The 26076-nt window shown below is 39.7% G+C and overlaps 4 protein-coding genes across 9 annotated transcripts in view; all 4 read right to left on the bottom strand.

Moving 5' to 3' along the window:
• Positions 1 to 5121: 5121 nt before the first annotated feature.
• Positions 5122 to 6761, bottom strand: LOC145549390 (B-type lectin plumieribetin-like). The gene is made up of 3 exons (XM_081601659.1): positions 6190 to 6761; positions 6024 to 6117; positions 5122 to 5543 (listed from the first exon to the last, which is right to left on the bottom strand). Exons 2-3 carry the CDS (start codon positions 6111 to 6113, stop codon positions 5280 to 5282), a joined length of 354 nt encoding a protein of 117 aa, XP_081457785.1. The 5' UTR covers positions 6114 to 6117; positions 6190 to 6761; the 3' UTR covers positions 5122 to 5279.
• A 2205-nt stretch (positions 6762 to 8966) lies between these two features.
• LOC103456827 (uncharacterized) lies at positions 8967 to 11725 on the bottom strand. The gene is made up of 4 exons (XM_008396630.3): positions 11491 to 11725; positions 9560 to 9670; positions 9376 to 9477; positions 8967 to 9279 (listed from the first exon to the last, which is right to left on the bottom strand). Exons 1-4 carry the CDS (start codon positions 11683 to 11685, stop codon positions 9193 to 9195), a joined length of 495 nt encoding a protein of 164 aa, XP_008394852.2. The 5' UTR covers positions 11686 to 11725; the 3' UTR covers positions 8967 to 9192.
• A 2867-nt stretch (positions 11726 to 14592) lies between these two features.
• On the bottom strand, positions 14593 to 16205 carry LOC145549425 (uncharacterized). Its single transcript, XM_081601751.1, has 4 exons — positions 15951 to 16205; positions 15189 to 15293; positions 14941 to 15042; positions 14593 to 14853 (listed from the first exon to the last, which is right to left on the bottom strand). Exons 1-4 carry the CDS (start codon positions 16188 to 16190, stop codon positions 14764 to 14766), a joined length of 537 nt encoding a protein of 178 aa, XP_081457877.1. The 5' UTR covers positions 16191 to 16205; the 3' UTR covers positions 14593 to 14763.
• A 1237-nt stretch (positions 16206 to 17442) lies between these two features.
• The window catches only part of slc4a2b (solute carrier family 4 member 2b), a 52864-nt gene continuing 44230 nt past the window's right edge, over positions 17443 to 26076 (bottom strand). For all 6 annotated transcript variants that reach the window (XM_081601745.1, XM_008396632.3, XM_008396633.3 and 3 more), the window contains 10 exons: positions 25173 to 25379; positions 24376 to 24524; positions 23777 to 23971; positions 23288 to 23521; positions 22767 to 22856; positions 22534 to 22700; positions 21761 to 22014; positions 21524 to 21693; positions 20484 to 20657; positions 17443 to 19159 (listed from right to left, as the gene is read on the bottom strand). In XM_081601745.1, the coding sequence (XP_081457871.1) occupies positions 19079 to 19159; positions 20484 to 20657; positions 21524 to 21693; positions 21761 to 22014; positions 22534 to 22700; positions 22767 to 22856; positions 23288 to 23521; positions 23777 to 23971; positions 24376 to 24524; positions 25173 to 25379 (1721 nt within the window). In that variant the 3' untranslated portion in view covers positions 17443 to 19078. The remainder of the gene's footprint in view (positions 19160 to 20483; positions 20658 to 21523; positions 21694 to 21760; positions 22015 to 22533; positions 22701 to 22766; positions 22857 to 23287; positions 23522 to 23776; positions 23972 to 24375; positions 24525 to 25172; positions 25380 to 26076) is intronic.

The raw sequence follows: 26076 nt of genomic DNA, 5'->3' as shown, positions 1-26076 counted from the left end.
CAATTAATGTCATAGTGCAAGTATGACAGGAAGTCGGTCATTTTGGATTGGAGTTCCCATTTTGACACCCGTTTTGGCCGTTTACAGCTTTCGCATTTGATCGAACTCCTCCTAGGGATTTCGATCGATCGGCCTCAAACTTGGTCAGTCGGTTCATAAGGCATGCCCGATTAAAAGTTATCAAAACGGTGAGTTTTCGTGAATGCTGAAGGGGTGATACCAGGGGTCAAAGTTCACCTACTTGCCATGAAATTCAAAACTGTTATATCTCCTACAGAAAAACTCAGAGAGGCACCAAACTTTCAGTGATTGATCATCATCGGGTGCCCTACAATACCCAATGGTCAAATTATGACATCACTTAGGCCACGTCCCCTGAGAACAGGAAGTGTTAGATTTTACTGTGAACAGTTGCCATCTCACCCCTTTGACCTAATCAACATGAAACTGTGTCCAAAGAAGGAAGACATGTTGGTCTGTTGTGGATTCCAACCCTGTTTGTTTTCGATGGAATAGGTGGGCGTGGCGAAGTGAGCCATAATGCCGTCGCCATACGTTTGGCTGTAAATTCCAGTTTCAAGCCGATCTGCACCAAACTTACTAGGGTGGATCCTTATTGGCCCCCCGACAGAAATCTATAAAAATATTTGGTGGGTGTTGAAAGTATTACCTACCTTTTTATTTGTTCGGTGTCTAACCTGCATTCCGATTACAATAGGCCTTCGCAGCGCTTAGCTCCTCGGGCCTAATAATAAACAGCCCAATTACAATAGGCCTTCACAGCGCTTAGCTGCTCGGGCTTAATAATTTACAGCACAATTTCTATAGGCCTTTGCAGCACTTAGTTGCTCGGGCCTAATAAACATTTGAAAAACAATAGGCCTTCGCAACGCTTAGCTGCTCGGGCCTAATAATAATTAAAGGTGCAAGCAGCCTCGAGCGGACCTCGCAGCCAAGTGCCGCTCCGGCCTATAGCCACCGTGGGACATCCAGCATCGCCGCCCGCCTGCCACCGCAGAAGCGTGCGTCCGCCAGGCCATACGCACCGATGTGTTCGGCATCGCTCCCTGACGACACACCAAAAATCTGGTGCAGATCGGCCAATGTAGCTAGGAGAGAAGGTGATGTCATGAATTTACCACCTACTGGTCAGTAGTGAGACATAGGAAGTCTGATGCAGCTGTGACCTTGTATGTGGAAGTTATCTCACTTTGATGTTGTATGGCGAATAGTCAAAGTTTGGCACTTAGCCACGCCCACATGCTTTGACATACAAAAATTCCTGTGATAACTATTGACCTTCAATGTCTCAACACTCTGCTGACTGATTTTAAAGTCTGTATCTCAAAAGCTGTAGGAGGAGTTTGATCAGATACGACATCTATGAAAAACAGAAAATGGCGGATTTGATCCAAAATGGCCAACTTCCTGTTGGGTTTGGACAATGGCTCCAAGAGACTTTGTTGTACATCATGACAAAATATGTATGTGTGCCAAGTTTTAAATTCTAGGTTATAGCATGGCTTGGGGCTGATCATTTAAATTATGCTAGGGGGTGCTGTAGAAAAATTAGGCCACGCCCACCAAATATTTTTATAGATTCTTGTTGGGGGGCCGATAAGGATCCACCCTAGTGAGTTTGGTGCTGCTTGGCTTGAAACTGGAATTCACGGCCAAACGTAAGGCGACGGCGGTACAGGTCACTTCGCAAAGCTGCCATTGCTACGCCCTCCTTTGAAAACTCTTGGCGCTTTAAAGCAAATGAGACCAACTTATTATCTGTTATCCAACACAGAATCATCTTGATTAGGTTGAGAGAGCCAGAAATAGAGCTTTCCAAGAAAAAAAAAGACACTTCCTGTTCTGAGGGGGCGGGGCTTAGATGATGTCAGACTATGACGATATAGGGGTAAGGGATCCAATCAGGATCACTCATGTCAAGTTTGGTGCAGCTCGGCTCAAAATTGTGGAATCTAGAGCCAAACGTATGGACATGGCGTTACAGGTCACATCGCCACGCCCACCTACTCCAACGAAAACAAACGGGGTTGGAATCCACATTACACCAACATGTTTTCTGTCTGTGGACACAGTTTCATGTTGATTAGGTCAAAGGGGTCAGAAAGGGACCGTTCAGTGTAAAACATGTCACTTCCTGTGGGTGTGGCCTAAGTGATGTCATCATTTGATCATTGGGTATTGTAGGGGACCCGATGATGATCAATCACTGAAAGTTTGATGCCTCTGAGTTTTTGTGTAAGAGTTATAACAGTTTCGTGTTTCATGGCAAATAGGTGAACTTTGACCCCAGGAAATCCCGCTTTAGCAGGCACAAAAACGCAAACCTGTGATAACTTTTAATCGGGCATGTCTTATGAACGATCTGAACGAGTTTGAAGCCGATTGATCAAAATCCATAGGAGGAGTTTGATCAAATGCGAAGGCTGTAAACGGCCAAAATGGGGTCCAAAATGGCCGACTTCCTGTCATACTTGCACTATGACATTAATTGTAAATTCTGAGTGTCTTGAGGAGTTCTACAAGTGTACCAAATCTCAAGTCTATACGATAAAGTACCGTATTTTCCGCACTATAAGGTGCACCGGATTATAAGGCGCACCTTCAATGAATGGCCTATTTTAAAACTTTTTTTCATATATAAGGTGCACCGCATTATAAGGCGCATAGAATAGACGCTTCGGTTTGGGTTGCCGATTGGTTCTGTACTCTGTTATTACACATATACATTTGTAAAGAAGTGGTCTCCAAGTACTTTATATAGTAGTCTGCCCCAGTCGTTTCACTCACGGTGTTGGTGTTGCGATATTGTGCCCAACTGCTTTCTGGGTAACAAGACCAACCGACACGCTACTGTGCTGCTGCAGTCTCTGTCTCTCTTCCCCCGCTCCCCCCGGCTTTAAATGTACAGGGGCTGGTCCCTTGGTAACCTTAGTCGAAGCATCCCGGATGAATATCTAAAGTCACTTTGTTGACATAAAGAATGTCAACAAAGCAGTCCGACTCCGGTTGGCGAGGAGAGCCTTCCACGACTGACTGGGCCGGGGCGTGGCCGGACGATGGTCACCCTTCTCCGTTCGCGCACAGCATGTTCGTGGAGAAGGTGGTGCTAAAGGACCTGAAGACACCTGATTATCAGGTCGGTAGGTAGATAGGTCAGTCAAACTTTATTAACAGATTACAAACCAGCGATCTGACAACTATCCCAGCATGCACCACGCACTTCTTCTTCTACGGGGGAAAATGAAGTCTGCGGCTGCTTACCGTAGTTGCTAGACCTCTTGTGGCTCAATATTGGTCCATATATAAGGCGCACCGGATTGTAAGGCGCACTGTCGGCTTTTGAGGAAATTGAAGGTTTTTAGGTGTGCCTTATAGTGCGGAAAATACTGTAAGTGAATAGGAAAGGGTCTTTTGAAAGTTGCTAGGTGGCGCCGTTGAGCCGTTTCTTTTGCGATTTTTCCGCTGACCTTAAAAATCTGCAATTTTACACGGGCTGTATGAGTCCACTAAGTTTGGTGAGTTTTTGAGTATGATAAAGCCCCCAAAAAAACCCTAAAGAGGGGGGAAGAATCGTAATAATAAGAAACAGCACGATTACAATAGACTTCGCAGCGCTTAGCTGCTTGGGCCTAATAATTTACTATTAATGGTAATAGTAACACAGAAAGAAGGTGATTTGTTATTCTTGTCAGTAAAACTGAGGAAAAATAGAAACTGGTTGATTTTGTACCAGATTTACCTTCAGTGATTTTTCTTATTATTTTATGGAGCTGTTGTTGGAAACATTTTCTACTTTCTTGACTTTTCACCAGGGCTGAATCTCAGTCTGTGTTGTTGAAACTGTAGAAATTAAAATCTTTTTATAAAGAAATCTATCAGAAAATCTTCCTTTTAGATGAAGGTTTGCGTGAGGAATATGTTGTTGACAATTTGAAGCAGTTGAAGAGCAGATTTAACATTTCTGCTATAAGACTAAAGTAACTTTTGACCTCTTGGACATAATCCTGAGTTTATTATCTTCCATTCCAGTTTTTCAAAGATAAGAAATAGGTAAATCCTGGTTGTTTACCTTTAGACTAACTTTCATTTTAAGATGGACTAAATCATTAGCCAGAAGCTCCTCTGATATTCTGGATAGTCATTTTTTGATTAAAACCAAACATGGTCTCTGTTCTAATGTCCAAATATTTAAACTTTTTACTCATTTGTCCAGAAGACGTTGTTCCAAAATTCCTGGCCTTCATCTACAGTAGCTGCGTTTCCATCAATCAAATAATTGTGCAATTTGACTTTTCAAAAATAAATGTGTTTAATGGAAACATTTAACTTTGAAAAATCTCTCTTTTTTTAGATTTATTGTTTGTTTCATAAAACTGCAATGGATTACATGATCAACAACCAAATGTAGCCTCTGGCCCAAACCACGAAGAAGAAGAATACAGGAAGTGGTTGGAGGATGCATTTTATTCACGTGAACAAACTTAGTCGTGTGATTTACATTTTTTTTCCATTTAATAGAGACACTGCAATTGCGAAATTGTGTTTTTAGACATTAGCAGAATATTGACAAAGTTTTGCACATATTGTGAAAGAAACACAGCTAATGTCGGGTACCTGCTGCAGGCTCCATTCTGACATTTTAAGGTTTTGGAGACTTCATTTAGTATCTTGCAGTCTGCTCTCAGGATCAACTTACTCGAACAGCAAGACAACCATTTTCTATTAATACAGATGAAATAAGACATTTACATATGCAGACTAGAAAGACATTTTTTATCACTGTCTGAAGATAAATCAGTCTGAACTTCTCTTGTTTTAGTTTAGTTGGAATTACCCAAATTATTTTTATATGCTATATGCCAGAAAACATAGCAAGATTATTTTTTTTTACTTTAAGACTTTTTAAGGATAAATGGGGCGCCTTTGCCTTGGTGTTGTTGCCATTTTCACCACTTATGTACTTCCACATATAGTGGCAGAACAAACATGTAGTAGCCAGCTCATACACAACTAGCCTTATTATTATTGCTAAAATGAACATATTTTTCAAATACCAATATAAAGATCTTAGAGAATAAAGTCAGTATTTCAGACATTACACAGGGAGGAAAATATGTTTATTATATTTCTGCATTGTATTTGACATGCTGTGCCTCAACATTTTGGACCAAGCAGCTAAGCTAACACTAGAAGAACCTTTGAAAGAGTAATTTTAAATGCAGAGAAGTCAAACTACTGAGATTTTTAACGTTGCAGCCTTAACGTTTTATGCCTTTAGAATTGGCAGAGCTCCAGATTTCATTGGAGTCTTTGTACACCAGCAGTTTGCCGTCATCAGTCAGCTGAACACGGCCAACATGAGAACCCTGCTGGTAGGAGCTGGTGTGCCATCTAGGGGTGTCACAGTTGTTGTACATGACCAGGTTGCAATCTGCCTGCATGATCAGGCGGACTGCATCAGATCCACAGGTGTCAGAGGCCCAGGTCGGTTTCCAGCCATAGATGACAAAGTTTCCATCATACTGCAGAAAAACAGAAGCATTTGTTACAGATAAATCAGATAAAAAGGATAGTATTGAATTTTTTTAAAGGGTCAGTAATGTTTTCCAGTGCCATTTTATAGCATAATTAAGTAACTTTAGTTTTTATGCTGTATATTTTGAACATCACTCCTCTATTAACCCTTTAACGTCTTTACCAGAGTTTCACTGAGAAGTAGCTCATATAATGAGCTCAGCAGTTCCACTGGGTGTTTGCTAATTGCTGCTGGCTAGTCTGAAGGAGCTGAATGAGTGACTCCCAGGAGGAGCTATGTCTCAAAGGCGGAGCTTGGCCCACCCAGGCGTTTGGCACAGCTGAATAGTTGCTATTGTGATTAAAGGATTTCTCAAATACGTATAAAAAAATTAAAGCAACACTCTAGGTCTGTTTTTGATGAGGGAACACCATTACTACTAAAAAGTCGATTTTACTGCCCCTTTAAATTTGCGAGATGTGTTCACCTGGAAAACCGCCTTCCATTCTCTGTTGTTGGACAACAGATAATCTCCCTTGAGAAGCTCGTCGTTGTGGGACAAGTAGTTTCTACTCATTTTTCTGAAACACAAAAACCACGAAGTTGAAGTTTTCTGAAAGGAGAAGAAATGTTTTTAGTGGATAAGTACTCACAGCTTTGAGTGTCCAGCGGCAGTCGGTCTGTTTGGTGTCAGAGACAACGAGCGTCTTTATATTGTCTGTCCTGGGGGTGGAAAGGACATTTCGACTATTACAAGTAAAGCAGATAATGGCCATAATTTCTCCTATCTCAACTTGGCCTCTCCACTTCCTCATGACAGCATGTCAGTGTTGCGCCTTTGACATTTTGCATGCTTCAGATAACCAAAACTGGAAAATCGTTAATGTTTCCATCCTCATATCAGACGTTTGGAATAGATAGATTACATTTAAAAACTCTTGGAAATAAACAATGTTGTTGTTTGGGGTATTTAGGTTTTTAAATAAGACTGTGCCTACTTTTAGGAGTGCAAATGTTCAAATTACTCTCAAATTGTTTTCATAAATAAGCAACCCAGTGCATGAGTTTATTCCTGAATGGGCTGTAGAAGAATGGTTGATTAGTGTGGCTGAAATGCCACAGGAAGTTGGATTTGGACTTTAACCCGTTTTTCTCTAACAATTGTTTTTAAAATCAGCTAAACATTATTTCAGGTGAGTAATTATGTCCAGTGTATGTCAAGCTATGTTATCATTTTATGAACGCTTATTTAAAACTTTGGTTCCATCATCTATCATCACTTTAGTTCAATAATAATAATAATGAATTTTATTTAAAATGCAATTTATATTTATAGAAATCTTGGGTAAACTAGTTACACTTTTTTACTTGAGGAAAATGTACTTGTAGGAGTATTTTTATTAGACTGTGCTTTTTACTTTTACTTGAATAATTTTATTGTAAAGTTTTGCTTTTACTTGAGTTACATTTCCGATTATTCTACTTACCGTGAGTAACTTCACTGAATGAAGCCAAAAATTCACCAGACGTAGACCTGAGGGTTTTGTTAACGTTTCATAAGTTACATTTTTTTTCCATTTATTTTATTTTTATTTATATGAATTATTTTCAATTTGCTCCTTAAAATGCCCAAATTTCCATATAGCTTTATATTTTGACCTGTCTGATGATTTATATATATTATATATTATAAATCATCAGACAGGCCTGATTTTGTTCTTTTGTAATTGTTACATTAATTATTTTTTATTTTTGGTCCTTAAAATACAAAAAATTGGTCTGATTATGCAATTTTTAAATATTAAATTATTTGATCAGTTACTTTTTTTACTCTTGAGTATTTTCTTGGACAGCTACTTGAGTAAAAATATGTAGCGCTACTCTTGAATATAATTTTTGGCTACCTTATCCACCTCTGCAGAAATGTCAAAAATAACCACAATAACAGACTGTTATTGTGGTTATTTTTAACAGTTAATATAACAAAATAAAATCAGAAACCTTAAAATGCAGATTAAAAATAAAAACAGGAGTACATTGATTAAATTGTTTAAATTGAGTTAGTTGAAAGTTTACCTAAGTATGGAGAAGCTTGAATGAGAATATTCAAAATTATTCACCCAAATCTGGCAGATTAAAATGCAGCCATACTAAATACTAAGAACATACATAAACGTTTGCATTTGAAGAAAGCTAAGTGTAATATAATTAACTTTTGTGACTTTGGTAAATGGCTTTAACAGTAAAAGTTTTGTCTGATTTGATGTCAGACTGTCAAATAAACTTGTGTCTTTCCATACAGTGCATGAAAATATCTGTAGGAGATGGTTTGTTGTATTTTGAATATCAGCTTCATGACCTCTGAACTTTCAGTATCTCTTGTTGGGAAAGCGGTGCTTCACCTCATGGATCAAGTAACCTAAAATCCTAAAATAACTCAAAGCTGTTTAATTCCCTTATATTTCAGAATATTTAAAAAGAAAATTGCTGACAATAATTGCTAATGCTCAATTTCTAAATTTTAATGCCTTGGCTTTTGCTGTCGGGGAAAGATAAGGTAATTATGCTATTCAAACCAAGACTTATAGATATTCAGACAGTTTCAATGAACTACTTGTTTTTATGAGGTCATGACAGATACAGACTCATTTACATTAGTCATGATCACCAGTATTTAATTTAATAGCACCACAGTCCTGTAGCTGCAGACAGACGCACATTTCAGTCGTCCGTTTTGATCATTAACTTCGTTTTGGACAGCGATGGGTATTTGTTTGAGGATCATCGTTCATATTTTTATTAATCATGCATTGCCTCTTTATATATTCTTCACAAACCATAAAGTATTTCTTTTTCTTTTGATGAACAGAACTGCAGTGAAGCAAAAGAAATTTGTTTACTCGTCTGTGACGGAACAAGACAACATGCTGGATATTTTTGCTTTTTTTGTATAAAACTCATGCAGTTCCTCTTGTTACCACTTGGTGCCACTATTACTTCGTTTAAAACAATGTGTGCGTACTTGCACTTTGTTTCATTTCATGTTTTACTCTTATGATTCCAGAAATAATCTGTTTCTGAAGATGCAACAAAATTGAGAGTTTTATTTTAGCAACATTTATTGAACATGGATGGCAACGGAGACCGAGGCAACGGCATATTAGGGCAATTGTAGATAGAAAAACACAGAAAGTTTGATATCAGAAATTTTATAGAAAAAACTAGCAAATCTATGAGTTTGAAAAATCAAAATTTATTTTGCAAATAAAATTTTTACTACATGACCCTAATATTAGTGGGATATATGAATATATCTGTTTAAACTTTTCTTTTTACCCCATGTAGATTAAATTTAGAAATGTTCTACAACCATTCCATCACCAAAAACCCAAATTTAATATGAATTGATTGAATGAAGCTCTCTTTGACATCCAGGATTAGACATTTTTTATTTCTACTGATAAATCCAGAGAAAGTGACATGTTCTGTTACAAGACTATGTTTGGAATAAAGTCACTTTAGGAACATAAAATGAATATAAATCAGAGACTTTTATGTCAGATGTAACAGTAAAAGGAAAATCGCACATTTTGACAGAGTTATTTATGCATGTGTGAAGTCTGTCTGCTGTGATGCTTCACATGTAAAGAGCATCTTTAGCCAGTGGACAGGGCCATGATACTGGCACCGCCGGTTCTGTAGGTCATCTTCTTCCAGTGGTCCAGCCGTGTTGTAGTCATTTCCTGAAACGGGCAAGCGCATCAACAGAAACATCAACATAACTCGCTTCCTCCATCAGCTGAAACGCATCATCAGAACCAGAAAGATTAAAGTTTTACCGTCGTGAGCCTCGGCCTCTGGATGCAGTGAACGTACGGCTCGGGAGTCGTTTCTATCTGCTCATACACCGTTTTATAGCAAACGGCACAATCCATCACTGGCTGTGGATGATAAAAATAAAAACACCCAAGGTCGTAATCCTGTGAAAACGTGGTTAATCTTTGGTTCTGGGTCTAAACTCACTCTGTCGTTCCTGAATGGACAGACACGAGAGTCTGAAGCTGGTGTGTCTTTGGTACATCTTGTGGGCCTCAGGTGGAAGTTATGGTAGAGGTACAGCACACCAAACCCTTCCTGCAAGACACCGGAATACAGATTTATTGGTCAAAAACCATATTTATTTTTAGCTAAAATGAAATGGACTGAATTTGCATGAGAGATATGTTTTCCATCAATGCAGGATTCATAAAATATGAATGGGTTGGCTATTCCTCTGTGCAACCATGAAAAATGGCAGATTTAATGTTAACCCGGTCCAAATACGTAGATTTGTTTCAATTTAGCCAAAACAAAACGGCAAAAACAATCATTGATGATAGAGAAGTAAAGCACCGAAGCTCTGATTTTGCACATATTCATCTTTTTGATATAAAACTAAACAAATATACAAAACAAAGAAATCAATGAAAATCTTAGCTGCGGCATCCATTTTCCATCAAATTACACATTCTTGCATCATTTTGCACAACAAATGTTTGCTTTATATAAATAAAAACTATCCAATGTGTTTTTTGAGAAGTCAAGAATTGTAAAATAAATGAAGCCGGGAGATTTCTTAATTTGTAATCCGTTCCTCTTGCCACTCTTCAAAATGACAAAGGCGAGAGAACATGTTGATATTAAGTCATGAAATCACAAACAACAGCTACTGGTTTAAGTATTTTCAAATCTACAGCTACAATTTGCAAAGAGCTTTTTCTCTCCCACCATCACAAACATAAACATGAAGTTTGCTCAGCGCTGCTGGGATTTTAACTGGACTGCTTTGTTCTGGTGAGAATGCGGCCAGAAACAAACGCATGAATATGTGCCACGCCCGTTCTGTACGGTGGAGGATCTGTCATGCTGTGGGACTGTTTCTCCTCACCTTAGAAGTCTAGAAAGAGTGCCAGTCATTGGTAATTCTGACATCTCTGAACATTATGAGTAAAAATCTGGAGACGGAAACTTAAATTGGATTATTTTTTACTTTTTCTGGTCGATAACGATTTAAAACCTGGAAAAAAATGATTAAAGAAACTCCTGTCATCCACGTGAAACGAGGCTACTTCTGCTTCTTTCTGGCTGCCATTTGGGTCGAACTGACAGAAACTGGTTTAACTTGTGTCAGAGATGGCGTTGTTTTTACAGTAATTGATTGTTTCTATAGCAACAGACTCGTTAAGAACAGATCGGATCCTTTTATTTCACACTGATTAACTCCAGACAAGATCCCATCTTATTTATTCCCTCCGCTCCACATAGGGTCAACTTTATCTGACTTTTTTATCTGGCAAGAGCAAACTTGTTTACATTATGGGTTCCAAAGTGCGCCTGATCCGAAACAGATGGGAAAACAAGTCAGAACCAGAACTTTCTGGAAGCAGAGAGGAAAAGAAACTGAAACATGTTTAAACCAGAACTTCAGTGCAAAAACACAAAGTCTTACCAAGTATTTTTGGTTTAGTTTCTATCAAATATCTTAGCACAGTTGAATAATAATGTTTCAGAAAGACAGTTTTGCTTGTTTTAGGTGAATAATTCCTTAATTTAGATTTTAAAAACTAGTTCTTCTGGCAGATTATTTCACTTATGTAAGACATTTTCCATGTAATAAGTGAAAAGATTTGCCAGCAGAACTAGAACTTTTTCATCAATGTTAAAGAATTGTTCACTTAAAATAAGTACATTTTACTAAAAAGTTACTTTGTAAGTTAGTTTATTTCAAGTGTGCAAAGATATTTGGAGATTCTGAGTTTTACATTTATTTTGTAAAATAAAACTTATGAACACATTTTTGAGGACGAGGGAACAAGCCTGAGTAATCAATGCTGACGTGATTTTAATACCAAAGCGACAGGATTTGGTGATTTCACAAGATTAGGAAAATGTAAATTAGAGAAACTCAAACTTACATCACGCTCCTTTTTGTCCACGCTCTTCAAAAAGCGAAAATGGTGTCTGACCCCGGCGTGGGACATCAGCTGTGCCAAGGCGAGGTCGACTCCGGCCCTGACGGCGGTGGGCAGCTGATCGTACGAGTCCTGGGCCTCGGCAGGAAGCAGCAAACCTCCGGCGCAAACCAGCAGCAGCAGCAGCCCTGCAGCCATCTTCCTCCAACTGTGTGTGAGAGGAAAACAGCCAAGGGGTGAATACCCTTCCCCTCTCTCTCCCCTCTTTCTCTGCTGGCGTCCAAAACAAGTCCTATTATGGCTGCGGAGGTGAACCGGAGAAATGAAGAAAACAATTAGAAGACTCACTGAGTTGCGTAATAATGAAACTGAAGGAGATTAAAGCGTTTCTCAAGACGATTTAGAGATTTATATAGGAAACTGTTCAGGAAAATCAGGATTTCTCTTAGTGGACATAAAGTTATTGGCACTTCTGAAGAAAATCTTCAACATTTCATTTGGTTAGAGTACAGACTGAAACGGTCACTTAAACGTTTCAAATCATTAAAACAAAACTAACTAAATACACGGTCACCACACATGGTTCGTCTATGGTCATGAGCTTTGGGTCATGACCGAAAGAACGAGATCACGGATACAAGCGGCCGAAATGGGTTTCCTCCGCAGGGTGGCTGGGCTCTCCCTTAGAGATAGGGTGAGGAGCTCGGTCATCCGGGAGGGACTCAGAGTAGAGCCGCTGCTCCTTCACGTCAAGAGGAGCCAGTTGAGGCTCGGGCATCTGGTCAGGATGCCTCCTGGACGCCTCCCTGGTGAGGTGTTCCGGGCACGTCCCACCAGGAGGAGGCCTCTGGGAAGACCCAGGACATGCTGGAGGGATTACGTCTCTCGGCTGGCCTGGGAACGCCTTGGGATTCCTCCGGAGGAGCTGGAAGAAGTGGCTGGGGAGAGGGAAGTCTTGGCCTCCCTTCTGAAGCTGCTGCCCCCGCGACCCGACCCCGGATAAGCGGAAGAAAATGGATGGATGGATAACTAAATACAAAATATGGACTAATTATTTTAATGTCTAAAAAATCTAAATCTACTGAAACTATTTGGTCCTTGGTGGAAATGTAACTGGTTAAATAATGAATTGTCTATTTGCATGACAACATGAAGTAGGTTAAAAGATCTCATTAAGTAGCAAAACCTTCAGGCTGCAATCGCACAACAGCCAAATGCGATCATCTTGAGTGTGACAGGTCGTCTCGCATTTTATCAGACTTTTACAAGATTAACTAGATTAATGTTAATGTTACTTAAAAGTGGCAACTTTTCATTGTGTTTTTGCTTTGCGTTCCATCTATTTGCTGCTGCGTTGCAGCTTTTCATTGTTGTGGCTTCTTTCTGTCCTGTTGTGGCTTTTGCCTTTTCTTGACCTTTCTGAGCCACCGTAAGTAATGAATTACTTAAGTGTCAAAATTAATTACATTTTCTAAATTTTGAAGTGAGATCAAATACAGTGCAACCCAAACAAAGCACATAAAACAGTCCATCTCTTCTCAATATCAAGCAGCGCTCACCAACTTCCCATTTAATCCACACACATGATTTCAGCATTTTATTTCATTTTATTCCATTTAAAACCACCTACTGCCCATATGACCTAGATCACCATGATGCATAAAATATACATACAATAACGAAATATTTAGCAAATAACTTATTTATTTACCATTTATTTAAAAATTCACATCAATTTTTGATGTTTTAAGGTAATTTTATTTATATTGCACATTTTCAGCAACAAAATGTGCTGAAATTGCATAAAGCACGTAATTCACGTGCTTTACGTGAATTAAAAGGAAATACAAACAAAATAACAAACCAAAGGAAAGAAAAAGAAGAAAAAAAGCAAAATGACTAATCTAAATCCTTTTCTGGTTTTACAGGATTGAATTGTGAATTGTGTGGCACTTGTGGATTTCCATACATGCTGCAATCCAAATTGTTATTTTAAACTTCCTCTTCTTGTTGGGGTCGCACAGCTTCCTCTTCATTTCTGTCCACCTCCAGTTTCTGGTAAACAGTTTGCTGCATATTTTACTCTCCGTCTGTAGATCACAGATTATTTTAATCTCTACTGGAGCAGCTTAACTAACTCAGACATTGTGTTGGCAGGCAAATATTTTTTTCTGCTTGAAATGAACCCAACAGACTGTGAAACGGCATCAACAAACAATGATTAGGTGAAGAAAGTAGTTATTTTGCTCTGCCTACAGGGATGAGATATTTAATAAACAATTTTAGTGTTTTTGGAGGCATGAAAATAGATCCTTTAACTTCTTAACCATATTAAGAATATTCAAGTCGAGATCCCCGTTTTATAACCTTTATTTTTCAGTTTGGTTTTGTCCATCAGCCAGAAGCCAAACTGGAAAATGTGTGTTAAAGCATTTATTTCCAGAAAACTAGCTTGTAAAAGTTCAGTCAGATTCTGATGACACAAAATGCTGTAAAAACCTGCAACCAGACAAGCTGTAGTCATAGTGGAAAAAGAAAGTACACCCCTGCTGAATCATAGAGGTTCACATTCCAATGTAAAAATTATTTAGGCAACAAATTCCACATGTTTATTCGTTAAACTAAATACATTCCTGCTGCTTTATTTCAATTTAGGAGGAAGTGTAGCAATCAGATGTTGCTTATTAAAGAAAATCTACTTTAAGAATGGAGAAATCAGTGTGTTGGGACGGTCTAGTCAAAGTTCAGACATCAATCTGACTGACAGCAGAGCAGAAATTGATATGTCCAAACTGTAATGCAAAGACAAAGAGGAGTGGGTCATAATTCCTCAGTATGATTCACTGAGGAAACAGTTTTAATATAAAAGTTAAAATCTGGGATGTTTTAGAGTGAATGTGGGAAAAAAACAAAACCGGTGCACTTACTTTTTCAGACACAGCTTTACAGTTTCAGCTCTTTTCAGTTTAATAAATAATTATGTGATTCTTTTGGTAAACTTTAGGTTAAAACAGCAGAACTGAAAACATGACACCACTGCATAATGACAATGGAAAAATGCAACAAGAGAAAGAAAATAAGGTGCAAAAGTAACAAGTTCAGTAATAAAGTGATTTTAACGTTTTATTTACAAGATAAGTGTGTTTGAGTAACAAGACAGAGACACTATGCACTTTACCATTAAACATAATGTTTATAAAAACATAATAAAAGTTTGTTTCGATAAAACAATAACAGAGGAGACAGAATAATTTAGCTTTGACGTGTTAAACTTTCTTAATTGTCTCCAGTTGATGAGAGAAGAGTCGGAGTGCCAATGCTGTACTTCATAGCTTCACATTGTTTAGCTCTGCTGGTTCTCATGTCCTGCAGAACAAAAGGAGGAAAGTCAAACCCGGCACATCCTTCAGATTAAGTCTGAAGCAACAAAAGGTCAGGAAGGGTCAAACTGACCTCGGTCAGCACTGGTTTGTGGACGCAGTGGATGTACGGCTGCGGTTCTGCTTCAATGTCTCCCTGGAAGGTTTTGTAACAGGTTACGCAGTCGATGAGCGGCTGCATGAACGCGCACAAACAAAACAGCAGAGGCATGTCAGAACTGGCGCCTCCAAACCCACATTCCACATTTCCCTGCTTCCCCGGTTCCAGTGAGCTGCCAAATCAGATAAACAAAAAGGAAAGGAGAAAAAAACAACCCTCACCCTGTCGTTTCTGAACTGGCAGCTCGTGGCGTCGACGGTTCCTTTCTGGCACTTTGTGGCTTTAAGGTAGAAGTTGTGCTTGATGAATTTTACATTAAAGCCGGGCTGAGGAGGAAGTGAAGCAACAACAATATTAATATTAAAGATGCTCTGGAAATTCATTATGATGAATACTATTTGTTATTAAAACTTTATTTAAGTAGATAAAAACCAAAGAAAAAAGACAAGTATGGCAGCAGAACACGTCACAGTACACTGCAAAAACAAAACCTAGTTTCTAGTGCAAATATCTTACTACACTTTAAGACAAAACTGACTTACAAGTAAGGTTTTAGAAAAATAAGAGTAGTTTTATAGGAGAATTATTGGCGTTAAACAAGCTCCCATATTTTGCTGAAACCTAATTTGCAATCTACTTTTATTTTAATTCAAATGTATTTCAGAAAGTACAGCACATTAACCAATGTTACATGTTAAAAAACAAAGCAGCCTTTGTGTTATACATGGGTTTCAAAGGCAGTTGGACCTTTATTAAGACAGAAAAATTAAAATTAAAATTTCCTGTCACACACACAGAAACATTGAATTTCTGTCACTATAAACAAGAAAAACATGAAAATTTTGTTTTATTTCAAATGTCCTACGGCATTTACACTAGAAACTAGACCAAAAATACTTAGAAATAACAGAAGTAAACATATATGAAACATTAACAATTTGACAAAGTGCAGTAGATGTTATTAGAAAGCAACAGAACTTTACCTCGAATTCGTACTTTTCCAAACTCCTGAAGAAGAGAAAGTGATGCAGGATGCTGGCATGGGAGCCGACTTCCTCCAGGGTCAAATCCACTCCCTTCTTGAAGGATTCAGGAAGGTTGTTGTAAGCCGGCTGCGCGTTGGACGGCAAAGCCAGGCAGCCGAAGCTGAAGACCCAGAGCAGAAAACCAGCCATCGTGGTTAGCTTGCGTCTGCGGGGCAGAAAGTGGAGCAGCCGACCCATATTCCAGAAGAGAGGGGGAGCATCCGGCCCTCCTCTTCCCGCTGAGGGACACAAGCTCAATCATGCCACATTCCGACTTCAGGAGGCGGATTGTAGACGCGATAAACTCCTTCCACCAAACCAAGTTGTCCAACGTAATCATGTACTAGCCTGCTGTGTTTCTAAAATATCTGAAACAAAAACCTAAATATGAACAAAAAAATATATAGAAAAAAATTTTTTCAGCATTTTTCACTATTTTTATTTGGCAGCATCATGCTGTGGGGTAAATACAGAGAGATTCAGTGGTGGGCACAGCTAGCTAAAAAGTTAGTTCTGCCAAGACTGAAACAATAATTCAACAAGTATTAATCCTAAAGTGCTACGTCAACATGGTATTTGGTGCAAGCTAATGCTAAAGAGTTAAATAGTATTAGTGAAAACCAACACTAAACCACTAATTCCACATGTACTAGCAAATGCTAATGCTAAAAGACCAATACAACATAGTAGTGGAAGCCACCATGCTAATTTGACACCATTAAAGCTATAGCATTAATTCAAAGCACTAATTCCACATGTACTAGCAGATGCTAATGCTATGACTATAATACAACACAGTATTAGTGGAAGCTAACATTACAAAGCTAACTTGACACTATTAACAGAGCTAAAGCACTAATTCAAGATGGCATTAGTGGAGCTAAAGCCAGTGGTGCGTTCACACCAAGCGCATCTGACGCTTCAAGTTCGACGCGTCTGCACTTTTGGTGCGCTCACACCAAATGCGTTGGACACGTGAAGCACATCCAACGCTCAAAACTGTTCAAATCACGCCTCGCTAGACGCTTGAAACGCGCCCAACGACCCTCGACACGCCTCCACATAGAATGTAAACCAGCCGCGTTTGGTGTGAATGCACCATGAAGTGCTAAAGAGATTAATCAAGAAAGCCTGCACCAAAATCAATTTGTTGCCTGGGGAACGGCCTAAAAATGTTTCCAGAGACACTAGAGAGTGTAATTACTGCCAAAAACCACAGCCTTGACACGACATCCTTTTGTTCTTAAATGTTTACAAATGTATTTTAAAATCTTGTCATCACAAGACTGTTGGGGTAGATTTTTTTACCCCAACAGGGTAAAAAAAATCCCTGTTGGGGTAAAACCCAACAGGGTTTTTTCTTCTTTTCTTCACAAAAAGAAGAAAATGTGTGTTTTTTTTCCTTATTTGAAGCAGGGATGAGATGTTCATAAATTAAAAAAAACCCAGGTAAATAGAAAATACTTTATTTGTCATCAATATCTGATGGACAAGTTATCAGCAACAGTCTCATGGACTTGTATTGCAATTAAAACAAACCTACACACTTCATAACGACTTGATCACAGAATCTGAAGCTACACAGGCACACTGATCAGAAACAGACTGCACAAAAAAAAGTGTTTGCATACATTAAAAGCAGAAAAAAACTTCTGTAGTATTCTTTAAACAGCAGTGATGCATAATCCAGAGATGTTTGAAAAGTGCTGAACACTAACGTGCCATCCTAAACACACTTGTGGGTCACCCCGCCCTACAGGCACTTCAGTTTTTGTGACTTTTGGCCCCAGAAAGGCACCATCTCAGTCAGGCTGAGACACTCAGAGGGGAAAAGTAGTGTTTGACATAATGTAACAGAAGTCAGTTTTAAAGTGTTTGACAGTCAAAGCTTCAACCGCACGATGAAAATGATTAAAACACACAGATATAGAGTTTAAAAAGCAGAGACGCATTGATTTTCTGCTCGGTCTGTGTGGGAATCTGAAATGATTAGACCGTTTTAATACAGCAGAAGTTAAAATATGGAATGTTTTAGAGTGAAAGTGGAAAAAAAAACAAAAAACCGCAGGATCAGATCGGAGATAACCAAACTGCTGCAGCTTGTTACTCTAACCGCAGATAATTGGCACCGGGACAAAATGGTGACAACTTTACAGCATTTCCTCACCGAGTCACAACATATTATAACATTAGTGCCCTGCACATGTGCGTGGAGACAATTCGAGTGCATCTATACCACCACTGTGTTTTTTTTTAAATAAAAAAAGTGAACTCTCTATGGTGACAAACATGATTTCATGGCATTAATGTAACAGAACAATTGCATTTTTTTGGTGAAACATTAACAGTAATTCAAGATCTCCCTCTGCTGGTGATCTTGCGTCATTGCAGGCACTGAAATTGATTTAAACTGCAGCATCTGAGTTAAAAACAAAACAAAATGATGAAAAAGCAGGCTGAAAAACCTCAATTAAAGCCTCACTACGAACACTAAGCAGCTAAAATAATTACACAGAATACAGTTCAGATTTGGTTTCTTTCAAAAAGTGCTACAAGCTTCGTGTTTAAAGTGATTGACTGTCTAAAATAAGACAGAATGAGGAGAAAAAACTGCTCAGTATCTCGTTTCCTTCATAAGGCGCTTAGTGGGTGTAAAAGGAAGAAAAATCATGACTAGCACTAACAACATGTTAATGTTAAGGAATGTATCCTAGATATCTTCCACATATTCAATGTGAATCATAGCAACCTTTCAGGGCTAAAAAGTTATCAGTTTTGCACATACGTCTACTGCTATATATTAATTTTTAGCTTGCAATCACTTCGTTTTATTTGGAATCTCTTGTCCCCTGAAATAAACATTTAAATAAAAATAAAATGTCATGAAAAAATAAAGAAATAAAGCTAAATCTCTTCATTTTGTTGTCGCTATCGAGCACAAAAAGGCGCCTAAGCAGAGATGTTGTTGACCAGATTCTTCCAGCGAGCTTTACTTTCAAGTTTCTGACCCGGAGGTCAGCGGTTCTGATGGGCTTCGGTGTCGAGTGGAGTTGGTCTGAGTGGCGATGCGAGGCCTGGGAGCGGAGCTACACGGGCATGTGCATCTCGGAGTATTCGTCGTGACAATCGCGGTCGTCAAAATATGGTTCTGCATCATCACAGTCCAGCTAAAAAAAAAAGAAATATAAAAAGAAGAAAGATGGATGTTTTAATTTTCCTATATGTTAAAGTTTGATGATTTTCTATGATTTACAACCTAAAAACAAAAATAAAAACAAATGTCCTGCAGTAGCATTGTAGAAATAAGTTTGTTAGTTTCATGTTACTTTTGCCTAATATTTTAAACCTCGATTCTTGTGAATCATGTCGTCTTTCTTATTTTTAAAGTTTTGATTGAGCTTTTATCATCAGGTGATTTCACAGAAAAACCAGAGGAAAGTGGCAACATACTGAGGCGCAGAACACAGTGTAGCCAGAAGGTGGCGACCATCTTCCACTTATATCCTGTTTTTATATTTCTTGTGTAAATAATTTCTATTTTTGCTTCTTTTAATAGAACTACAATAATAACTATGTTATTCCACTGTCAAAAAAGTACTTTGAGTGTTTGATTCCTCCTTGCATGTTTAAGAAATCCTTTCATCTCCATGGCAACCATTCAGCCTATGGAAAATGCCTGGATGGACCTAGCCCCGCCTTCCAGGCGCAGCTCCTCCTCTGAGCTGCATTTTCTGACCTACATTGCAATCCTCCCCCGCTCAGCTCCTTTAGACTAGCCAGCAGAAATTAGCATAAAAACGTTAAAGGGTTAATAGAGGAGCCATGTTCTGTTCTGATGAGTTCTTGAAAGAGTTTCAGAAAGAGCAACTTGAAATTGGACACCTTCAAGTTGTTGAATTACAAAGTGAAATTTCTTTTCAGTCATATTTGAAATGCATATAATTTTGTTAACAACTGAAGGCTACAGTTTCTCATAGTGATATTTTTATGCTGTAAAATGCCACCATGTCTGGAAAACACAATACTGCCTTTTTGACATTTTTACCAGTGCTGCATTGAAGTAGATCGTATAATAAGCTCAGCAGACGCATGCCAGGTCCACCCAGGTGTTTTGCACAGTTGAATGGTTGCCAGGGAGACGCGAATAATTTCTCAAATGTACATGATAGAATCAAGGCAACAGTCACATGATGTAAAACTCAAAAAAGTTGATTTTACATAATACTGCCTCTTTATGTTAAAATCCTGTCTTTTTTGGGGAGGTTATGTCCAGCAATTTTGCAGTGTTATTGCAAAAGTAAAGCTCAACAAATGTAACTGCAATTTTTTCAAAAAGGTTGAGTTTTTCACAATGTTTTTCACAAATTCAGCAATTTTAGGCTGCAACAATCAAATAAAAAAAACTCACACCATCCTAATAACATGGCTAAGAACAGATTCTGTATTACAGGAGGTTGAACAGCTCACAGCGCCTCCCGGTGGTTGACTTACACATGCTATCTCTCTTTCGTTGAAGATGCGACGCAGCACGAACATCTTGACGGGGACGGTGAGGAGGAGGACGAAGGGGAAAGCCAGAGACGCCTGGGTGGCCATGACGGCCCAGAGGACGGCCAAGCACACCATCTGGATGCAGGTGAAGAGATGCATGCGCCACGTACGAACCTGACGGACACAAATCAGTCCAGTTTACCACCGGGAAACGGACATTTCATATCAGTACATGTAAACTGATATGATGAAACGCTTACACCATGATACATTTTAATTATTTAATTACTGATTCGTTTTTTTTTTTGTTTTAAATATCTGAAATACTGCCAAACTGGTGGCATAATATTCTACTTTATTCATAATTTTCTCTTTATTTTTTAGCAGTTATGAGGAAAAGTGTCAGAATCTTAAACTGCCGCTGTTGCTAGGTAACCAAAGTTGGGGGAGGAACTTGAATCTGCTTCTTACCCAGCAGGTTGTTGCTAGGTAACCAAAGAGTGAGTCAGTTTGTTCATTCCACCAACCTAGCTTAGCTGGCCATAAGAGGTTAAAGCCTTTTCTCTGCCTACATCTCCCAGAATGCTGTGCAGTTTTGGATCAGAGTTCAATGAATATTCCATCACCAAAGATTTTCCCCCAGTGTATTACAAGTGTGGTGGGCCGCCAGGCTTTATTTGCCCCCCCACCAGGCTAAGTATTGTTTGTTTATTTATTATTTATTAATAACAGTGATAGCAAAGAAAAGTTAAAGAATCTCTTTGGTGAAACTTCAGTAAATAAAGTCACAGATAAAGGATAAAAAAATGTTTGGACAATAAAATTTTATGTTTGCTTCTTAGACTTTATAGTTAGTGTTCAGGTTTTTGTTAATAATGCCATCCAATGACACATTTTATTTATTTAACTCAATAACATGGTGAGCCGCTGGATGGCTGCCCTGGCGCCTCTACCATCAGGCTTGGCATGTTTTCTGGGGAAACGCTGCAACAGACGCGTCATTTGTTGATATCGATCACGTGTTTTTAATCTGGACTCACCTTGCGTACGTAGGTGTGGTCAGGGTGATACTTTGACGGCATGAGCAGCAGCATCATTCGCTCCGTCATCTGGATGCCGTTGAGCGACATCACTCCCATGTAGAGGAAGATGCCAAACAACACGGCAAGGGGAATCTGACGCAGCAGGTCGCCGATCACAATGGACAGACCTGGACACAAACTCCACCAGTAAAAGAAGCTTTAATGGGAGCAAAAAGGTCCCAGTTTGACACTCACCAACCATGACAGCGACCAGCAGCCCGGTGACCCTCTGCTCCTTCACCTCCTGGATGCGAGGCTTGTCTCCAGGGGCGACGGCATTGCTCATGACCGTCAGGGCGTTGACGTGGGTCACGGAGCGAACGGTGGCGGCGGCCATCCATGGCAGGCCGAAGAGCGCCGAGGTGCCGCCGAGGACCACGATGAGCAGCAGGTCCAGGTGGAAACCAGAACCTTTCACCAGCATCCGCTCCTTCTTACTGACGATGAGCCTGAAGTAGAGAAAACGAGGAGAGTTTATCTAGAAAATCAAGCCTGATGAGGAAACGCAAACCTGAAACAGATGCTTACGACACATCTAATACAGCTGAGGAAGGAAGGATAAAATGGCAAGCAAGAGGACAAGACAATGCAAGGAAGGAGGAAGTCAAAAAAGGATAAAAAGCAAGGAAGGAAGAAAGGGTAAAAGAAAGCAAGGTTAAAAGGGAGGAAGCAAGGAAGGGAGGACAAAAGCAAGAAAAGCTCGTAGGAAGGAAGAAAAAGAGTAGAAACAAAGGAGCAATAAAGGAATAAAAAGACAACTTGAAGGAAGGACAGAAGGAAAAACACAAGGGGAAAAGGAAGTAAAGGAAAGGAGGAATGAAGGACAGAAAGAAGAAATCATGCTCTTTTATCTCATCTCCTGGCTCAAAGGAGAGCAGAGAGTCTTCAGATTTCTCAGCTTCCCGTCTGTTTATTCGCTGATTGACCATCAGGGATCAAATCAAAATGGCGCCTGCGGTTCTACTCACGTTGTGATCTGCGTCTCCATAAAGATCAGGATGAAAACCAGCAGCGCGGGAAGACAGCAGGCGAACATCATCCAGATGGGAAACTGTCCGTCCGAGCCCAGAGGATTGATGATCCAGCCTCGCTTGTTGGGACTCGTCACAGAGAAACCGCTGGGGACGCTCAGTTTCTGGACAGAGGACAGAGACAGTCAGCACCGTTTGGACAGGAGGGAAACCAAACCACTGAAACCAACCTGAGTATAAGTGTCTTCTATGCTGTAGTCCATCAGAACCATGATCAGGATCGCAATGGGGACCCCGAAGTCTCCAATAATCCTGCGAATCTAGAAAATAAAACGCAAACTGTTTGGAAAAAAAGAGGTGGAAACAACCAATCACAGACTGTCGCTTCAGCAGGTTTCACTATGAACATTTAGCTAAATATTCAGTTTCTCCAGGAAGTTGCGATCGCAGCTATTGATGCAAATTTTGCAATCGCTAATGTTTTCTGTATTTCCCATTTTTCTGTCATTAAAAACGACATGCTCATACAATCTTCAACAGAGAAGATTAACTCAAATAAGTTAATAAAGCTCTAAAATCATCTCAGCTTTAGTTTAAATAATTAAAGATATTGACCCCGTTTTGGAGAGGTTCCCAAAGTGTGGCCTGAGGGCCATTTTCAGCCCCTGCACTGCTTTTTACCAGCCCATTTAACAAAAAACATTTCCAGTGATGCTGAATGCTTTTCATTGCACAAGTCAAACTCTCTCACCCTCCCGGGGAAAAAGGCGCTGTTCTTGAACTTCCGCAGGTAAAAGGCGATGAAGAACGTTCCGGCCATGAGAACCAGAGAAAGCAGCGCGGTGTTGGGCTCCCCGGTAACCGTGACGACCTGGGTGTTGTTGTGCTCGATCACTGTGATGTTACCTAGTACGACTTCTTTTTCTTCTTCTTCTATTGTGGTGCTGTTGATTGAGCAGCGTTTCAGCGGGTGCTCCTTGAATATCTGCACGCAAAAGTCTTGCATTAAACACCAACCTAAGATAACTGCATCGTTCTAAATCTGGACAATAATAATTATTAATAATAGCAAACCTTCAGTCTATTAGTCTTTCGAATTAAATCCATCACACCAGATTAAAGGAGCTCTCATTAGGAAAACACTCATTTTGACCCCACGTTTTGAACGCCGTCCAAAGATTAGTCACTTTGGCTTAACGTCCGTTACGCAAACGAAAACTTCTCTCTCTCTCATGCGTACCTTTATCAGCTTGACGAAGGTCTCGTAGATGAAAATGAGAGAGATGAGGAAGGAGAAGATTTCCTGGGTGAAGCGGGAGACGAAGCGCACCAGAAAGCTGCCTTCGAAGGCCACCATGACGATCACAATGACGATGAGCCAGAAGCCAATCCAGACGCGGCCTGTCAGGTACTCCATGCTGTTTGATTTGCAGAACTGTGGAGCCACAGAATGGTGAGAAATGTGGACTAACCAGCGTTCATGTCGATGCAAGTCGTGGAAATTAAGTTATGGATCATTAAAGCTTGAAGTAAATAATTTTGTGTAGGAAACTGCAGGACAGTTGCTATAATTTAGGAGCAATTTAGAGCAAAAACAGCATTAATGACCTGAAACTGGCAGCATAGGAACTATTTTCCACTTCTCCGCTGCCTTTGACATCATTAAAACATCTTGCATCATCTATTTTCTGTCACATTTGAACAGTATCATTTGTTCTGCTCATTTGGAGTGTACCTCAGGGACGATTCCTTGTGCCTTTCAATTTTAAATGTCGTTTTTATTAAAATCCAGTTAATGTGCAGTTTAATGATACAAATCAAACTTAATCTAAAACTTACACTATAAAAGGATTCTTCAAAGACCAGAATGGGCCCAGAAAAACCAACGACCAGCAGTGGCTGAGCTCCGAGTAAGCAGAACAGGATGCCCTGGACCGCTGTCGCGATGATCAGCTCAGAAACCCCGATCAGTCCTTCCGTCTTGTCACCTTCAGAGGAACACACACAGAGTTCATCAGTAAAACTTTAATAACCAAAACATGAACGGAATGAGATCTGAAAATCCTTCAAAAGACCAGAGTTTAGTGGGCAAACATTTTCCAACTCTGATGTAGCTTTATTCTACGCAATTTACCTCAAAAACAAAAGAAAATACATCTGTTTGGAAGAAAAGTGTAATGTAAATAAGTGGAAATAAATTTTACCCAAGGTTGAGTCTTTAAGAGTTATTTTGCAAGTTGCATTGTGATTTGACAATCTCTAATTTGCAAATATTAAGAACAACAAGCAACAAAATGGAGCAGAACAATGTAAAGCTAAAGCTAAAAACATGAGAAGATGCAGGAGTATGCCTAAGTTTTTTAAACTGGTAGTTAACAAGACGTGTGTTAGCCTGTGGAATGCAGTAAACCGTAAAAAGACTCAACACTGAGGCAAGTCAAACTGAATAGCTCAACTCAAACGATGGTCAAAAGCAAAAGCAGTAAAGCAGTGGTATATTGGGATTACACCAGGTCAGATGATTTAACCTTAATCTAAACTCTAAAGGGTGGAAAAGCTTTGGAAAGGATTTATTATGGTTTCATTTCTAACACTACAAAACCCTGACATTATGAAATGAGGAGACACATCCGTACCTAGTAAACCTCCAAATGTGATAGCTGGAGAGAGAGCAGCAAAGTAGATGAAGATGACCGCCGCCATGCTCTGGCTGTTCAAGGCGTCGCTGAAGTCGCTGATGTACTTTGGGTATCGACGCTGAATGTCTCTTATAAGGCCTCCGAAGGGGCGGCCGGTGCGCTCCAAGGGGTCGTCTGACTGTTTTGAAGGTTTGAAGAGGGCCTCTGGGTGAGAAAAGACATTCAAGTTGTTATAAAGCAGTTTATCTCACTTTTTCAGGCTGATCAGCACCACTTAACTTATATCTATATATAGATATAGAGAGAGAGGTAGATGCATAGAGAGATATCTATATTTAGATATAGATACACATCTATCTATACATTGTATCATTGTAATGATACAATGATACAATTCGTCATTGTATCATTATGCTGCAGTTGCTTGTAATTTACACAAGATGGGGCCAGATAGCAGCTCATTTGCTGCAGCCGGCCGGCCGGCCGGCCCCCGCACGTCTGCAGCCGGCCGGCCCCCGCACGTCTGCAGCCGGCCGGCCCCCGCACGTCTGCAGCCGGCCGGCCCCCGCACGTCTGCTGCCGGCCGGCCCCCGCACGTCTGCTGCCGGCCGGCCCCCGCACGTCTGCTGCCGGCCGGCCCCCGCACGTCTGCTGCCGGCCGGCCCCCGCACGTCTGCTGTCATACTTTTGAGATTTCATTGCATCAGTTGCTACCAAGGGCAAATAAGTTGTTAAATATAAACATATTATGGATAAACAACCTATGATTATCAAGACAATTAAAAATATAATTGCTTCGGACAAAGATGATTTTAGAAGAACCATGAAAACATTTCAGAATAAATGAACTTTTTATTTCCATTTTAGTTTTAATAAGTGGGTATAAACAATAAATCAGTGG

Source organism: Poecilia reticulata, chromosome 20 (genome assembly GCF_904066995.2).
Source record: "Poecilia reticulata chromosome 20, P_reticulata-male-v2, whole genome shotgun sequence".
In the NCBI taxonomy this organism is placed as follows: domain Eukaryota; kingdom Metazoa; phylum Chordata; class Actinopteri; order Cyprinodontiformes; family Poeciliidae; genus Poecilia; species Poecilia reticulata.
This window is presented reverse-complemented; position numbering and strand designations above follow the sequence as displayed.

Coding starts and splice junctions, on each gene's coding strand:
- LOC145549390 (XM_081601659.1), bottom strand. CDS start 6,113: ATGAGTAGAAACTACTTGTCCCACAACGACGAGCTTCTCAAGGGAGAT. Junction 5,544..6,023: donor AATGGAAGGCGGTTTTCCAG/GTGAACACATCT, acceptor GTTTTTCTGCAG/TATGATGGAAACTTTGTCAT.
- LOC103456827 (XM_008396630.3), bottom strand. CDS start 11,685: ATGGCTGCAGGGCTGCTGCTGCTGCTGGTTTGCGCCGGAGGTTTGCTG. Junction 9,478..9,559: donor GTCCATTCAGGAACGACAGA/GTGAGTTTAGAC, acceptor TATCATCCACAG/CCAGTGATGGATTGTGCCGT. Junction 9,280..9,375: donor AGAGGCCGAGGCTCACGACG/GTAAAACTTTAA, acceptor TGCCCGTTTCAG/GAAATGACTACAACACGGCT.
- LOC145549425 (XM_081601751.1), bottom strand. CDS start 16,190: ATGGGTCGGCTGCTCCACTTTCTGCCCCGCAGACGCAAGCTAACCACG. Junction 15,043..15,188: donor GCCAGTTCAGAAACGACAGG/GTGAGGGTTGTT, acceptor GCGTTCATGCAG/CCGCTCATCGACTGCGTAAC. Junction 14,854..14,940: donor ACAAACCAGTGCTGACCGAG/GTCAGTTTGACC, acceptor TTTGTTCTGCAG/GACATGAGAACCAGCAGAGC.